At 64.7% G+C, this 15,569-nt stretch overlaps 2 protein-coding genes across 6 annotated transcripts in view; one reads left to right on the top strand and one right to left on the bottom strand.

The window, feature by feature from the left end:
* The window catches only part of ENDOV (endonuclease V), a 39,545-nt gene that overhangs the window by 14,966 nt on the left and 9,010 nt on the right, over nt 1–15,569 (top strand). Inside the window, exon 10 of one of the 2 annotated variants that reach the window (XR_012634787.1) lies at nt 7,366–8,666. The exons of the other annotated variant lie outside the window; for it this stretch is intronic. The gene's annotated coding sequence lies outside the window, so the exon portion shown is untranslated. Of the gene's footprint in view, nt 1–7,365; nt 8,667–15,569 lie in introns of those variants that run through there. 2 annotated transcript variants of the gene reach the window in all.
* NPTX1 (neuronal pentraxin 1) lies at nt 10,434–14,467 on the bottom strand. 4 transcript variants are annotated; one of them, XR_012634752.1, is made up of 6 exons: nt 13,920–14,467; nt 13,602–13,809; nt 12,795–13,039; nt 12,523–12,702; nt 10,740–12,449; nt 10,434–10,541 (listed from the first exon to the last, which is right to left on the bottom strand). XR_012634752.1 is itself a non-coding variant. In XM_074921908.1 (5 exons), the coding sequence occupies exons 1-5, from the start codon at nt 14,406–14,408 to the stop codon at nt 12,228–12,230; spliced, it is 1,344 nt and encodes a 447-aa protein (XP_074778009.1). In that variant the 5' UTR covers nt 14,409–14,467; the 3' UTR covers nt 10,434–12,227. The 4 variants fall into 4 exon arrangements, 2 of the variants coding, with proteins under 2 accessions (XP_074778009.1, XP_074778010.1); XR_012634751.1 differs by having other exon boundaries at nt 10,434–11,191; nt 11,553–12,449; XM_074921908.1 differs by having other exon boundaries at nt 10,434–12,449.

Here is a 15,569-nt window from a genome sequence, read left to right as displayed (position 1 = left end):
GCCGAGGCAGCTCTGCAAAACGATTCCTGCTGGAGTCGTGCTGGGGGTGCGGAACGTGCCTGAATCCCTCCCCTGCATAGGAACACGCTGCCGGGAGGGGAGGTGGGCGCAGGAAGGATTTGAAGCGTTGCCTGTTCCCGGGAACGGTTGGGTCCGCCTGGCCTGCGCAGCCTCCCGTGCACGGCATCTGTGTGCGGGGCGCGTGGCCCGGCGGCTTTCAGAGCCAGGACAGTGACGGGGGGCTGCGTGTCCCCCGGGGCTCCCAGCCGCTGCCAGCAGCCAGCCCCTTCCTCCAGGAAGCTGATAATTAAAGCAGGATCCGTTTCTTGGCTTCGCTGCTGGGGAGGCCGGAGGGAGGCACTCGCCCTGCTGAGATGCACATGCTGGAGAGCCCTTCCGCCTGTCCTGCCTTGGGCTCGTCGACAGGCACAGCCTGCTCTGGCTTAATTAAACTTGAGCCGCTCCATGCAGAGCCTCCTCGCTGCAGGCTTGGCTTCTGCAGGTCGGGCTCAGCCCTGCACGCGGTTGGAGGCAGATCAAAGGCTGCTTAACTGCTTCTCCGTGCAAACCTGAGCTGGCATTAAGGAACCAGACCCCTTCCCCTTCTGAACCTGGTATTGGTGCCACCATTCCAGGTAGGAGCTTCTCCTGCCTCCTGAGGGCTCCTGTGGCCACTTGTTTTACAGCTTTGCCCTCTGAGCATATGGAGATGGAAGATTTGTGCCAGTCAAATGACAAATGACTTGTTCTGCTGCAGGTTCTCTGGATCTGCTCCTCTGTGTTCTTCGTGGACACGTGGGGACCAGAAAGAGGATCTCTGCATGTGCACTGCTTAGCTGGGGTCCCTCGATAAGGGAGACAAGATGCTTTAGGATGTGGGTCTGTTTCTTCTCGGATTATTGAGGGAGTCTCGATGAGTAACTCAGTCGCAGATGTCTAAAGCTGGGCGAGATGAATTCCCACCTCCGTGTCTGGAGCTTGTGGTAGGCTTGATGCTGCCTGTGCAGTCTGTAGTGCAAGGACTGAGCTCTGGTGACTCAAGGTTTGTATTTCGGGACACTCGTGCTGAGGGCAGCAAAAGTAGTTTTGTTGGGATTTCCCCCCCTCCCCACCCCCCAGTTCTCATTCCTTTTCCCCTTTGACTTGTGCTGGCCGGTAGATTTAGGAGAGGCTGTTTCCCTCATGCTTCCCCCAAACCAGGCCCGTCTGGAGCCGGGGAGCATCAGCCCATCGCCGGGGTGCAGCGTGCACCCACAGCAGCTGAGGTTCCCGTCCCGTGTTCCACCCGCTCGCGTGGCGCTGGCTGGGGCGTCCCCTCCGCTCTGCTGGTGCGGGGAGCCCCTTCCCCAGCCTTGGGCCCCACTCTCTGGCTGCAAAGAGGCGTTTCCAGGGTCGGTCCTGGCTGGGACCTCATCGGGGCGTCCAGAAGCCTCTCGTGCCTCAGATGTGGCAGTCAGCGGGCACAGGCGGTGCCTGGGTGTGCGGCGGGCACTGCGGGGCCGGGCAGCATCGCTCTCCCCTCCGGTTGTCTCCTTCAGCCCCATAAATAGTTCCCTGCCCCAGTGCTCCTCCCTGTGTTGGTCTTGGCTGATCCTCTCTAACACCGCTACAGACGCCTCTTGCCAGAGTCCTGCCAGCCCCCCGGCTTGATTTTAAGGCCATATTAATTAAAAGCGAATGAATGGAATTTCTCTTGACACCCAAATTAATAGGAAAGAGATAACGATGAGCGGTGTCGTTGGGGTGATGGAGCAGCCTGTGCAGGGCTCAGCCCCCGAACAGGCCGGCAGATCCTGGCAGGGGGGGGCTGTGTCTGAGCAGGGCCACAGCCGTGCCCCTGAGAGGCAACTGGGGAGTGGGGGAGCCAGGGGACACGATCTCGGGCAGATGAGAGCCAAGACCCGATTTCTTGGTGGCATCTGCCCTTCTAGACCTGGGGCCGGCAGCCTCTGCCCGGGGGGGGAGCCTGGGCAGATCCACCCGAGCGCCGGGCAGGGGCTGGGCGATGTGAGAAGGTGCTTTTGGGCTACTGGCTGGATTTATTGGGGGCCAAAGAGCCACTGCTGCCGAGCGGACACGGCGGCGAGCCTCCCCCCACAGCGCCTGGGCTGGGAGGAGGGTGGGTGGGGTGGCAGAGCAGGGGCGAAGGGGGGCCCTGGCTGCTCCCCCGCGCCGGGCGCTCCGCAGGTCCCCGCACGCGCCGGCGTCCTTCCGCGAGGCCGCGCTGGGAGCGCCCCTGTGCCCGTTCTGGAGGCCTGATCAGCTTTAAAAACACGAGATAAAAGCCCTAAAATCAGCCTGTAATTAATTCTTGGTTTAGTTCCCAACTCAAGGGCTTGATGCAGAATGTTTCCTTAGGAACGTGCTTTTTCTTGCTTTTCTTGGACTCGCTGCCTGCCTTGTTGTACCTCTGCCTGCAAACCCCCAGCTGTTTGCTCTCCACTGCTGGTGCTTACGAGCTCGCGCATTGATTTTTTGATGTTTTTTTTTTAATGTTATATTTATTGAGCACTCCTGAGAGCCTTGTGCTTGGGAGGCCCCCGGTGAACGCCGGGACTCCTGCCTCCTGCCCTGCCTGACGTAGGTGGCTCTGCCGGGGGGACGAGCATCCCCCGGCTGATGTTTTGACTGGAGCCATTTCTCTTGTGTGGAAACAGCTCCCGTTTGCGCGTTGATTAGGAGGATGTGATTAACCAGGCCAGTGGCATGTCTGGAGGGAGGGCTACATGCCTGCGATGACAGGCACGGGAAGGAGATGAAAGGGAGGAGAGGTGGTGCTGCGAGCCAGCTCTGCTCTTCTGTCCTCACTTGAAAGAGAAATGTCCGTCTTCTCCGCAAAGAGCGTTATTGCCCGCTAATAAAATATCAAACAAACTCTTAAGAGAGTGTTTAGCATCTGAAAGCCTGTGATAAATCTGGTGGCTTTGTAACTCCCTCAAAACTATGGTGGGTAGCAATGTGATTAAAGCTCGCTGATTAGCACACAAACCTCGTTTGTAATGAGCAGGATTGGGAGGGTTTGGGAAATCCAGCTGGCACATAACAAGGTTTCTCCAACAAATTACTTGGATATCAATTAGTTTGCTAGGTAAACGTCACCTGGTTTCTCTTTGTTTGCGGTAAAGTGGTATCCGATTAATTTGGTGTGGTTAATGCTTGTGACCGGCAGCACTGCGGCCGCTGCGGGCTCGGGGGCAGTGGGGAAGGGGCAGTGGGGCTCTACCCCACCCGCGGGACAGGGACAGTCCCCGTCCCTTGAGGATGAAGTCGTGGCCTGGGTGGTCTCACGGCCTCTCCTGGTGCTCCCGCCGGGCAGAGCCCCCCTCCGCAGCCGGGGGGTCGAAGCCCTGCGCTCAGGCTGGTCTGTGACACCGGCCGGAGCCTCCTCTCTCCTGACTGAAGGCAGATAAATATCATTTTGCTGAAAATAGCCTCCCCCCGCCGCGGGACTTGCCGTTCCCCTGCCTCCTTCCCCGGGAGCTGCCAAGCTGCGCTTGGGGCGAGCGGCTGCGGCGCCTGGAGCCGGGGAAGCAGCCGAGGGTGCAAAACCTGCTCCCTAAATGGCACAAGCAGTGGGGTGAAGGAGGGGCAGAGCTGCAGCGGGAGCCGGGGGGGGACAGAGCCCCCGTTCCAGCCCTCGGGAAGGCTCCTGGGTGTTGGGCGTGCGCTGGCTCTGTGATGTGGATGGGGCTGAGGAAGGGTCGAGGCAGCAGCGTCAGGGCTGGGGGGGCTGGGGGCACATCTGGCCCCACAGAGCTCTCCGGCTGCTGGAGAGACCCCGGGGATGAGCCAGGCAGCCCCCATCGTCCCTGGGGAGCTGCCAGCTCGTCCCCCCGGGGTGAGCCACAGCTGGGGGAGCTGGGAGCACTGGGCCGGGGCCGGGGGCTCCTCTCCCAGCCCTGGGTGCTTCCACGGAGCTCAAGAATGCGAACGGCACCAACATATGGGTGATCTGGGGAGGGAGAGGGAAGGAGCAGGAAGCGTTGCCAATTGTGAAGCAGAACCCATCCCAAATCTAACATCGGTGCAAGAAAACCAACCCGGTCCCTGGGCGTAGGATGGCGTGGGGGGGCTGGAGAGAAGAGGCTGGCGTGAGCTGGGGCTGGGCGCCGTCGCTCTGGGCTCTGCTGCAGAGTCAGGGTCCCGCTTCCCCCTCGGGAGGGAATAAACCAGCTCCGTTGTGTCCCCTTGGGGGTTCCCCCCCGCAAGCCAGGCTGTGGGAGACCGGGTGGGCAGGAGGGTGTGCGGGTGTCCGGGGGGGAGGCTGGTGGTCGCCGGCTCTCAGAAGCCCTGAGCCAGCGGCGAGACGGAGCCCCGCATCCCTCCTCCCCCCGCCCCGACAGGAGGGGCCGAGCGGGGTGATCCAGGCCTCTGCATCCCTCCTTCCCTCTCCCCCAGCCAGGCCGGGGGTGTCGGCGGGCGCGGGGCTGCCCTGTGGCATCTCCAACTTGCATAAGAGCCTCGCCAGGATGATAAATGTTAAAATCTGCTGCAGGCTATCGCTGACCTAATTTCCAGCATCGCTGTGGATCTTGTCATCTGTTGCTCACAGCCTGGGTGCAGATGGGCTGACAGGGAGCTAAGTGTGGGAGAGGGTGCGTGGGGACCCCCGGGCTGGGCTGCCCCGGCACCCCGAGTCCCGTGGGGACCCGGTGCCCCGGGGCTGGGGGTGCCGGGGCAGCGCGGGGTGGGCTGTGACCCCGCTGCAGCCTCTTGTGCCCAAACCAGGACAAACAAGGTAGCTGGGGTCCAGCTCAGCTTCGGTCCCTGCAGATTTCTGCTAAGCAGAAAACAAATGCTAATTACACAGCATAATTAGCAAGGTGCTGCATCTATTTTTAATCAGCTTTGAAAAATATATTCTTCCTTCTGCTCCGTGCTCACCGGCAGCCTCTCCCGCGGCGGTGGTGCTTGGTCGGGGACCCTCCGGGGGGAAGTGAGTTGCTATTCCCCTCTGCGCCCCTGGACGGGGCTGGGATCCCTCCCGGGATCCCCAGCCAGAGGAACAGCCCCGCCACACTCCTTGGTGGAGTCTGAGCCCCCACTGAGATCCCACCCCTCCATCATCCATCAGGGGTGGAGGGAAAGGATGGAGGAGATCAGCTCAGCTCTGTCAAGGTGGCGTTCAGCAGCAGTTGGGAAAATCGCAGGAGGAGGAGCCTGGGAAAAGGTTGCAAAAATATTCTGAGAAGGCAAAACGGGGGGGCCAGCCCCGCTGAGCCCGAGCTGTGGAGATGGTCTGTTCAGTGAGCAGTGCCGGCGTGTCCCCGCTTCGGTCATCCCGTGCAAACAGCCCTCCCTGACCTCCCCGCTCCCTCCTCGCCCCATCCCGCCTCCGCTGGCCGCGGTCCGAGCCACCGGGGTGGCGGCTGCCTCCCTTCTGCTGCTCCAAACAATCTCCCTGCCGAGCCGGCCCGCGCGCTGCCGCTGACCCGTGTCCGTGGGACAACAGCGCTGCCCTTCCCCGCTGCTCCCCACCGGTGGCCGGGGTGGTCCCAGCTCTCTGCACGTGCCACCACGCGGGACATCGTGATGCTCGTGCAGCAAAACCTCCCCCCGTGTCCCCCGCCAGGTCCTCACCCTGCCGGGGTCCGTGATTGTCACCAGCCCAACCCCGTGGTGCTGGAGGGGGCTTTAAAGGTGGGAAGGGGCAGTGCTGGGGCTTGACTCTGCCCTTGAGACCAAGGGGGCTCTGGTTTAGGGGGTGCTGGTGTGGGGGCAGCAGGTCAGACGTGCAGGGCTGGAGGGGCTTGCTGGGGGGCTGTGCCGCGGAGCCAGGCAGTGCACCCCATCGAAGAGCTCGGGGCTGCCGTGGGGTCCGCGGGAGGCTGCGGTGCTGCAGGACCTCCCCAGGGCCCCTCAGCACCTCACGGGTTTGAGTAAATCCTGCAGCCACCCAGAGCCTCATTAAACTGCAGAATCTGGGCTACCAACGGGAGCCTCTTCCATTGACTCGCCTGCTGCAAGCCCCCGCCGGACCCCCAGGGCCTGGGGAGCCGAGCGAGCTCCCACTCCTCCCTTGCCTCTGCTGCCCCGGTTTCCCTGCGGGGAGGCTGCAGAGGAGCTGGTGCTCCTCAGACACGCCGCTCCTCGTCATTCCACCGGGGTTGAGCGGCGTGAAATGGCGTTTGCCCTCCCGGGGCCACTGGGGCTTGTGGCGGGGACAGGCCGCTGTCCCGCCGGCGTGGACGTCGCCCCGGGCTGTGGGGGGTGACACCCCCGGCTGCGGCTCTGGCGGGACCTCACAGCCCGAGTGTTGGGAGACCTCGGGGAGGTTTTGCAGCCGGGGTGAGGCCTGAGCTGCCGTGGCGGTGCTGGGAGCCGTGGCTGGGGGTGTCTTGGGGGAGGTTTCACAGGTTCGTTACTGTAGGAACAGCCTCTGCGGGGCCCTGGACAAGCTGGTGTCTGCCCAGAGGCTCGTCTCCCTCTGCTGAACAGATTTCACATCCCTCCAGCCCCGCGGCGCGGGGAGGACGGGCTGGGGCTGTGCTCTGTGCCTGCCCGCATGGCTGGCTCCGCTTCAGCTGGGCCCTGGGCACGTCGCTGCGTGTCCGGGGGGAGGAAGGGCTGGAGGAGGCCCCTTCCTCAGCTGGGCCGGGAAAGGGCGCCCGGGCGGCGCCGCAGCGTGTGGAGGTGTGGGGAGACCCCTGAGCAGCCTCTGAGCCTGTGACCAGAATGGTCCCTTGGCCCTGACTTTGTGCCCGGGGTCGCATCCAGGCGCCTGCAGTGACCCAGCCGGTCCCCGTGGGCTCGGCCGCAGCACCCACAGCTGGCCCTGAGCCCACCCCTGGGGCCGCCCCGCCGCAGCGGTCTGGGTGCTGCCTGAGCCCCGCTTGCTGCTCCCGGTGCTTCCCCGCGGGTCGTGCTGGGGAGGATGCTTCAGGCTGTACACCCCCCTTCCCCCCCTCTCCCCCCCCCCCCCTCCAATTTTGGGGAAATGAAAAGTGTTTTCTGTAGGCATGTGCCAACATTTCTCTCGGTGCCCGGCCCAGGCTCAGCGCTGAGCCCCCCCCGCCGCTCCGGGGGGGCTTTTCCCACCGTGTCTCGTATATTTTTCACTCAAGGCCTCACGGAGCGGCGTGCTCCCGGGCCGGCACACGGCATGACACACTCGCTACTAATTAATCTAACGGCATGTTATTAAGTGCCTCGCACGCTGCATAATAATGACGCTCTGGGCCGCTTCTGGCCGCAGTGCTGCAGCCACCGCGCGCAGGCAGCCCTTCCCCTGCGGGGCGGGGGGGGGGTCCCCAGGCCCTCCTGTGCAGGGCAGGGATGCGGGAGAGGCCATCTCGGGACGTGCAGTCCCTCTGGTTTTCACGGGTGTTTTGCTATAAAATAGAGCCGATTTAATTTTTCGTTTAGTCCGTCACCTCCTGAAAGCCGCTGGTGGAGCTGACCTGTGCCTGAGGAAGGGGGAGAAGAGGATGGGCAAGGGGCGCAAAGTGCCCCTAAGCGAGAGTGGTTTCTCTTCCCTGCGATTTGCCGGCGAGAAGTTGGATCAGAGCTGTAAATCCCAGCTGCATCCTGCCCTTAAGAACTCTCCCTCGCCCCCATCAATGTTTCTGAGCCATCTCCTGAGCCGCGGGGCCTGTCCTCACACAGCCCAAGATCTCCATCTGCTCCGCTGCTCTCAAAGCCGCCTGGATTTCGAGCTCTCGGTGCCGGTGCGGTAACGCTCCCCCCAGCCCCCCTGCGCTCGCCGGGGACACGGGGCTGCCTGTCACCACGTCACCGAGGCAGAGCTGGTGCCACCGAACAGCTCTCAGCCCCGAGCAGCAGTGTCTCGTTGCAGGCTGAGGTGTCAGGATCGGTGCGGCTCATCTCCTCTCGCAGGATCCTCTCTGCCTGCCTCCCCCCTTCCCTCCCTCCCTGCCTCCCTCCCTGCCTGCTTCCCTGCCTGCCACAGGAGCTGGCATTGCTGCAGCGGCGCTGGATGCGCAGGTCGCACGCCTGGAGCTGCTGCTGTGTGCTGAGCTCCCCGGCAGGGACGGCCCTGGGGCTGCTCTGCCCCTCTCCTCCCTGCCTGGGATGGGGACACACACAGGGACGGGCACGGGGGGCTCCGTGCCCACAGGTGTTTGTGGGGCTGAGAGGCAGATCAAGGGTCCCCTCGCAGCCTTGGGTAGCCTGGGAGGAGAGAGCAGGAGGTTTGTTCCCCCTCTCGATGCACAAGTCTCAGCTTCTCCAGCTCCGGCCGCCCCCCAACCATCACCCACATCCCACCCTGCTCTCACCCACAGCCCCCACCCGCTCTCCCCGGCCGTGCCGCTCCCACCCGCTTTGGGGAGCGAGACAGCCCCGCTTTAATCGCAGCAATGTTTTCCAGCTACCAGCAGGGAAAAAAAAAAAAAAAATTATGCCTGGTAGTGTAATTTTTTTTTTTTTATTGCAGTTTAAATTGTAGTGCAGCGCAAGCCTCCAGCTGAGGGTATCGTTTCCCTCTCCGGCAGTAGCGGGTGGGCCCTGTAGCTCTATCTTGGCACCTGGGGTGGCGGGGAGGTCTTGGCTGTGCCCGGGACGGGCCCTGCTCGGGGCCGGGGCAGGGCTGGGGTGGGCTGCCGGCGGCCGAGAACAATGCGGGAGCTGCCACCCGTTCCCTGGGTAAAAATAGCATTCCCCTTGCAAAGATGTAGGCTGTTCCCAGTGACACGAAACCAAACAGCCTGTCCTTGGAGCAGCTGGTTTTCAGGGGCGGGAGGGAAGGGGATGGTGCCTGCATCGCCGGAGAGGGCTGAGCTCTGATCCGGGGGCTGGGGAAGCGGGGGGTGCGGGGGGGGATTTCTGGCTGGGCTCTGCAGTATTGATGCCTTTGTAAGGCTGTCAAGATGCTGAGCTAAGTCACTTCTACACCTGGGGGGGGGATCTGGGGAGTCGGGGAGGGGGAACTCTTGCACCGTTCTCTTCGACACCCCTTCTGTGTCCTCTGGCATCCCGCCCCTGCTTTCATTCCGGTGCCTGTGCTGCTCCCCATCCTGCCCACCTACGAGCTTGGCTGCGGCTCCCTCGGCAGCCCATCTGTGCCTCCTCGCTAATCACCTGCCGGAGTGACTGATGAGTGGCACGTTACACTCAGCCTGTCCCCCGTGGGGCTCAGGAAACTGCCCTGAAATATTTTTGCTGTATCACTTTACCTCTTCCCCCGGAGGATTCCCGATGCTGACCACCCCCAGCCGCGGGTGCCCAGAACCTGGAATTCTGCTCCTGGCTGGTGGCCCAGGAAAACCCGCCGGGTCCCCAGAGCTGCGGCGTGGCCGGAGGCATCCTCCCTCCTGCCCTGGGCACCGCGTCACCGTGGCTGGGGCTTGGGACGGCCTGAGAAGGGCCTGGCACAGTCCCGGGAGCAAACCCCCCAAGGAGGAGGGGTTGTCAGGGCGGCAGGCGCTGGGTGAAGGAGGCGACCCCGGGGTGGCTCTCTGGCAGCCGGAGATGCGGGAGGTGGCCGGTGACCGCTCAGGGATGCTGTCACAGGCTGCAGATGTTGCTGAGCGGTTGTTGTTGTCGTTCGAGCTGTGGCTGTTGCTTGGGAAGGTGCAGCACAGGCAGTCGCAGGACCCTGGCCACGGCCCTCGCCAGCCCCCGGGGCCCGAGACTCGCCGGCCACTGGCACAGCAGCAGCGAGGGCTCTGCCAGCTGCGTCTCTCCGGGCTGGGTCACTGTGTCCTTGCTCCTACGGAGGAGGGAAGGGGCGTGACAGTGACAGTGTCACCGAGGGCTGTGGGGTGCCCGGGGCAGCGGGACTGAACCGGCCCCGTACAGCTCCCGCTCCCGGCTGCAATGGGATGGGGGCAGTTACGGGGCAGGGGGGTATCAGGGCAAGTTGTTTCTGGCTGGTCCCAAGGAGTAAGGAATAGTTTCCCTACTTCTATCTTCGATACGACAAGCAATTTATCTGGCGAGTCTGTTCCGCAGCAGGTGTGTAACAAGTGGGAACTGGGAGCCATTACCGGGTTCAGTGACAATGACAGCACATCACTGAGTCCCCGCGCCTGGACACCGCGGTGGCCTCCAGCCTCGCCGCCCTCCCAGCCAGGTGCCCCCGGGTCACCCCTGCGCCCAGATCTGCCCCGGGGAGCGAGCAGGAGCCGCTCAGTCCTGCCCCCCCGGGACGTTGGCTGGGGGCAGCGGACGGGGTTCGGGGTGTCACTGTCCCGCCAGCCCAGCGCAGGCAGCCGGAGGGAGCTGAGCTTCCAGCCTGCGGCTTGGGGGAAAAAAAAAAAAAACATAAATCAATTTGTGTGATGGCATTGCATAAACGAGGGAAAGATGTGGCCGAATGCAGAAGAAGGAGAGAGCCTGGCAGGTACGGCCGAGGCTCAGGGGGTGCCCGAGCGGCTCCGAGGGGAAGCGGGCAGGAATTCCCACTTTGTGCAGCAAAACCTCCCCGTGCAGAAAGATCAGCTCCTGAGCTGACACAACTTAAGAGAATCCAGTGTCTTTCTTCACTCTTTATTGTGTAAAAATAAAGTCAACAATTCATGTAATCTTGGCAATAAAATGGAAAAAGCATGAGTATCAGTAGAAACAGTGCATTGTCAGAACTGCTGATGCGGACCGGATGCGTAGTATATCGTAGCCCATTCAAAACCCAAAGGGGACAGAGAGCAATAGGAAAAATGTACAGCTTTGGTTAGCAAAATAATGACAAAATTAAGATACATTTATTCTCTCCCCTACTATACACTATATACATTGTGTTGACATCACACCCTTTTTTGTTTTTGGCAAATCCGACACACCTGGGGCTGGAGGCTGAACCTTTCCAGTGGTCTTGTTCTTCTCAGCAGGTTGTGCTTCTCGCTTTGCTGATGCGAACAGGTTCTTCGGAGGAACTTAAATTAACTCACGATGGTTGGTTGGTTTTGGTTTGGGTTTGGTTTTTTTTAAAAAAAGAGCACGGTTTAAAATACGCTGCCCTGAGCCACAGTTCGTCTGAAGGTCTCTCGAGCCGGGGGGCGCGCGTGTCCCCAAGCGGCGGTGGCTGGGCCAGCTCCGTGCTCCTGCCCAGGGGCGACCTTGGCCTTGCCCGGCTCCGTACGGGCCCCTCCGCTCTGCAAAGCTCTTTGCCACATCTTTGGAGTTGGTCGGGGGGGCTCTGGAGCCCTGTGTGAATTCTCTGCCTCATCCTCCACTGCCGCCCAGGGTGGCCCTCGGGGGTCAGTGGGGGGGGCTGGGGGGTGATTTCTGCAATCTGTAGTACAAACCAGGAGTTTAGAAAAGGAAACCATACAAAATGCATCTATTATTTCAAAATACGCTTCTTTATCTCTTTTTTTTTTTTCCTGCAGAATCTCAAAGTACTTTTTTTCTCAGGGAGCACTGCTTAATTCTATAATTTTTTATCTTCATAAAAATACCCTTTTTTTAATTGGTAATAAACTTCCCTTTACAGTAAGAGAAACAACATAGTGTATTATCAAAAGCAGAAAGGCTTCAGACTTTTCAGTGGTAGCTAAACTTCCAGGGGATGGTAAAGGCTATTTTTCACCAGCTACGGCGCATAGGAGGCCTCGGGGGGCTGCAGGCGGCGGGGCCGGCGGGGGGGGACGTACCTGAGTGCGGCAGGTCGGGGAGCGGGGCCGGCGGGGGGGTCCCATCCGGGGGGTCCCATCCCGGTGCCCGCCGCAGCCCGGGGCTATGGCTGTGGTGCTCGGGAGCGGCGCTGGACGGGGAAGGGGGCAGCGGGGCTCGCCCGGGAGGGGGGTGAGAGCAGGGCGGGGGGGTCACCCCCTCCTCGGAGCCCTGGCCGCTGCCGCAGCCCCGCTCCCGGGAGGGAGCGCAGCCGAGTTGGGGGGGATGTTGCAACCCTCCCCTGGCTCCGGGGGGGCTTCAGGCTGGGGGGCTCTGAGCCCCAAGGTGGGGGGGCTCTGCTCTGGGCCCCGCAGCCTTTTAAGGCGCCGGTGCCCGGAGAAAGCGGGGCCACCCCGGCGGGGGGAGGCGTCGGCGAAGCAGGGGCCGGGCCCGGGGGGCCGGGGGCAGCGGGAGGGGGGCGCAGCCGCGCCAGGCCAAGGCACGCAGGCGTTGAAGGACGTTGGCAAGACAGAAACCGGAGGGTCGTGGGGCTCCGGGGGCGGGCGGCCCCGCTGCCAGGGCATCCCCGCTCCTCAGGACAAGACGGGTGGCTTCATTCTCGGTTGTTTTTGCGAAGAAAAGGAAAAAAAAAAAAAGGAGGAAAAAGAAAAAAAAAAAGAACCCGATGAGGAGGTTTCTTTCACTTGTCCGTGGCCCTAGTTGAGCTGGCGACAGGCCTCGAAAGTCCACTTAGTGGCCCCGCCGTAGATGTCGATGTTGGCCTCGGCCCAGGCGATGACGTTGCCGGCGAGCGCCTTGGAGCTGCAGGTGGCCAGGCCGTACACCTCGCCGGGGCTCAGCTTCCTGTCCCACACGTTGAAGTGGGCCAGCTCCCCCACGAAGGCCTGCGTGGCGTCGAACCCGCCGCCCAGCGTGTCCTGCGGGAGGGCCACCGTCACCAGGGGCACGCGGCCGGGCAGGGACACCCCCCCCCCCGCCCCGAGCCCTTACCTGCTCCTGGCCCAGGACCAGCACCCCCTGGGGTTTGATGGGGTGGTAGGGTGCCAGGTTCTCGCCGCTGCCGGTCTGCGTCCCGTCCTGGTAGGCCTCCCAGACGCCGTCCCGCGTGGTCCAGGTGACGCAGATGTGGTGCCACTTCCCGTCGTTGATGACAAAGGGCAGCTTGGCCACCTGCGGGGGTGGGGGGGGCAGGTCAGGGTGGTGGGCACTGCGGGGGTCCCCCACGCGCCCCCCTCCAGGCTCCCCGCTCCCCAGCGCCGTACCTTGTCGTTGATGAGGATCTCCATGGGGTTGTTGCCCCACTCGATGAGCACCAGCTCGTTAGCCTGCCCGGGCACGGCGTAGGAGAAGGGGGTGCCCATGCCGGGGGAGGCGCTGGACTTCATCCACATGCAGACGCTGAAGGCGTACATCTCGGGGAGGCTCTTCTTCACCTTGGCGTACATGTAGTTGGTGCGCAGCGGGAAGGTGAGCTGGAACCTGTCCGGGGGCCGGTTGTCCTTCTGGCCTGGGCGGGGGCCGGGCAGAGGGGTGGTGGGCTCCGGCCGGACCCCCCCGTCTGCCCGCTCTGGGGGTGTCCCCGTCCCCTCCTCCCCGTTATGTAACGGGCCTTGAGATGGCAGCGAGGAGCAAAATCCCTCCCGTGCTGCGCGGCTCCTTAATCCCCCCCCCGCCCCCTCCCCGGGCAGTGCCCGGAGCATCCCCGGCTCCTGCGGGCACCGGCCTGGCTACAGCTGGGGGGGACGGGACCGCGCCACGGGGGGGGAATGGGACAGGGACAGCTCCGGGGCGGGGGGGAAAGAAAAGGACAGGGACAGCTCCGGGGCGGGGGGGAAAGGACCGACTGGTCCAGAGCGGGGAAGAAAAGGGACCACTGCACGGGGGGAGGAAAGGGACCGCTGACACCGAGGGGGGTGAGGAGGGGGACAGGGACAGGACCGGGACCGGGACAGGCGGAGCGGCTCAGCATCCCGCCGGCAGCGCGGAGAGGGGAGCGGCGGGCACGGCCGGCGGCAGCGGGGCGGGGGGGGTCTCCGGGACGGGGCGGGGGGTCCCGGGGGTCCCGGTACCTTTCTCCAGGTCGCTGATGCGCTGGTGCAGCGATGTGAGGGTGCTCTCGATCTTGCCGCGCTCCTCGGAGTCGTTCCTGGGGCCGAACTTGCCCTCCTCCAGGCTGTTCACCCGCGACAGCACCTGCTTCTCCAGGTCGTCGATCTTGTTCTGCAGGACGTCCCGGAGGCTGCTGCTCTGCCCGGAGGAATTCATCCGGCTGAACTGCTGCGGGGGGCGAGCACAGGAGCGGGCTGTCACCGCCCGCCCCGCCGCCGCGCCGCCCGCAGCGGGGCGCGGGGACCCCCCCCCCTGCCCGGGGGGACGGGGCGCGGTACCTCCAGGTTCTCCAGCCGCGTTTTGAGGGACTGCAGCGTCTGCCCGAGCTGGCTGAGGGTCTCGGCGGCGGGGGCCCGCGACAGGTCCCCCATGGTGTTTTTGGAGGGGGGGGCGGCCGCCTTCCTGCCCGCCCCGCCGGCCTTGGCCTCGCCGGGCAGCGCCTCCGCCGCGCTCTGGCTCTCGCAGCGGCCCAGCTTGGCCGTCAGCTCCCGGATCGTCTCCTTCTGGTTCATGATCGTCTCCTTCTGCTGCAGCACCGTCTCCCGCAGCTGCAACACGCTGCTCTTCAGCTCCTCGGCCGAGGAGCCGCCGCCCGGCGCGGAGGCAGCGCACACGTCGCCGTCCAGCGGCACCGAGGTGCAGACGAAGCGCGTCTGCCCGAAGCCCTGCCCGCGGCCGCGCAGGCAGAGCAGCGACAGCAGCGCCAGGAGGAGGAGGAGCGGCGGCGGGGGAGGAAGGCGGCGGGCGCCGGGGGGCCCCGCGGCCATGGCTGCGCCGGGGCTGGGGCTGCGCCGGGGCTGGGGCCGCCGCTCTCCGCCGGGGCCACTGCGGCACGCGGCCGCTCTTATAGCGCCCGGGGCGGGGCCGCCGCCGTGACGTCACGGAGCGCGGAATCCCGGGCGCGCGGGGGGGGGCGAGTGTGGGAAAGGGCGTGGGGGGGGGCGGGAGGCGGCGCGGGGGGCGCTACAGCGAGGGGGGGGGCGCGGGGGGGGCGGGTGTGTCCGTGCGGGGGGCAGCGCGTGCACCTGTACGCGGGGGGGGCGGGTTTGCTCCTCCCCCGCCGCTGCCGGCAGCAGCCGCCGGAGGGGCCCCGCGGGTCGCCGTGTGCCCGGGAGAGCGTCTCCTCGGTGCCCCCCCCCGGTCCCCAGAGCAGCCCCCGCGGTGCGGGAGCCCGCAGGCACCCCCCGGCTCCGGGGGGGGGGACGCGGGTGTGTCGCCGCGTGTCCTCGCAGCAGAGGGCTCTCGGTGCCCGGCTCCGTCCTGCGCGTCGGGGAGCGGCTGCTCCGCGCTCCTGCCGCTCGGACCGGGGAAAGCGAGAAAAATCCCGCGGGGAGGGTTTGGAAGGAGCTCGCGGCGCTCAGAGCTGCCGCTCCCCCCGCAGCCGGGGCCGGTTCCTCTCCGGTCCCGGAGGAGCGAGCGTGCGCCCCCCCCACGGCTCCTCCTCGGCCAGGACACGCGGGTGTGCCCGGCCCGACCCCCGGCCCGACCCCCGGCCCGACCCCCGGCCCGGCCCCGCTGGTTCTCCCCGTGTCCGCTCCCCGCCGAATCGCGCCGCGGTAGGAAATACCGGAGCTGCGGCGGGGAGCGGGGAGCGGGGAGCGGGGGTAAATGTGCCTCTGGTGCTGCCGTCGGGGGATTCGGCCCGGGGAGCGCTCAGAGCCCGCTCTGCCCGCCCGGCGCTGCAGCAGCCCCGTGGCGGGGGGGGGGGGGGGGGTTACGTGACGCCGCGTTACCCCGTGAAATACGAAGCAATTCATTTTGATTCGTGAAGCGGGTCAGTAAAATACGAAAGCCTCCGCTCCACGGATCCCCGAAGGCTGAAGTTCAGCCGCTCCACGGCCCTGCCCGCCTTTCCTCCCGCCTCTGCCCGAGCCCTCCCCGGGAGCGGGCGCACACGGGGCCGGTGGCTCGGTGGCTCCGGTCGGTGC

The sequence above is a fragment of the Athene noctua genome, chromosome 18 (assembly GCF_965140245.1).
Source record: "Athene noctua chromosome 18, bAthNoc1.hap1.1, whole genome shotgun sequence".
NCBI classification, from domain to species: domain Eukaryota; kingdom Metazoa; phylum Chordata; class Aves; order Strigiformes; family Strigidae; genus Athene; species Athene noctua.
Note: the sequence above shows the minus strand (reverse complement) of the source record. Positions and strands in the feature narration are given on the sequence as shown.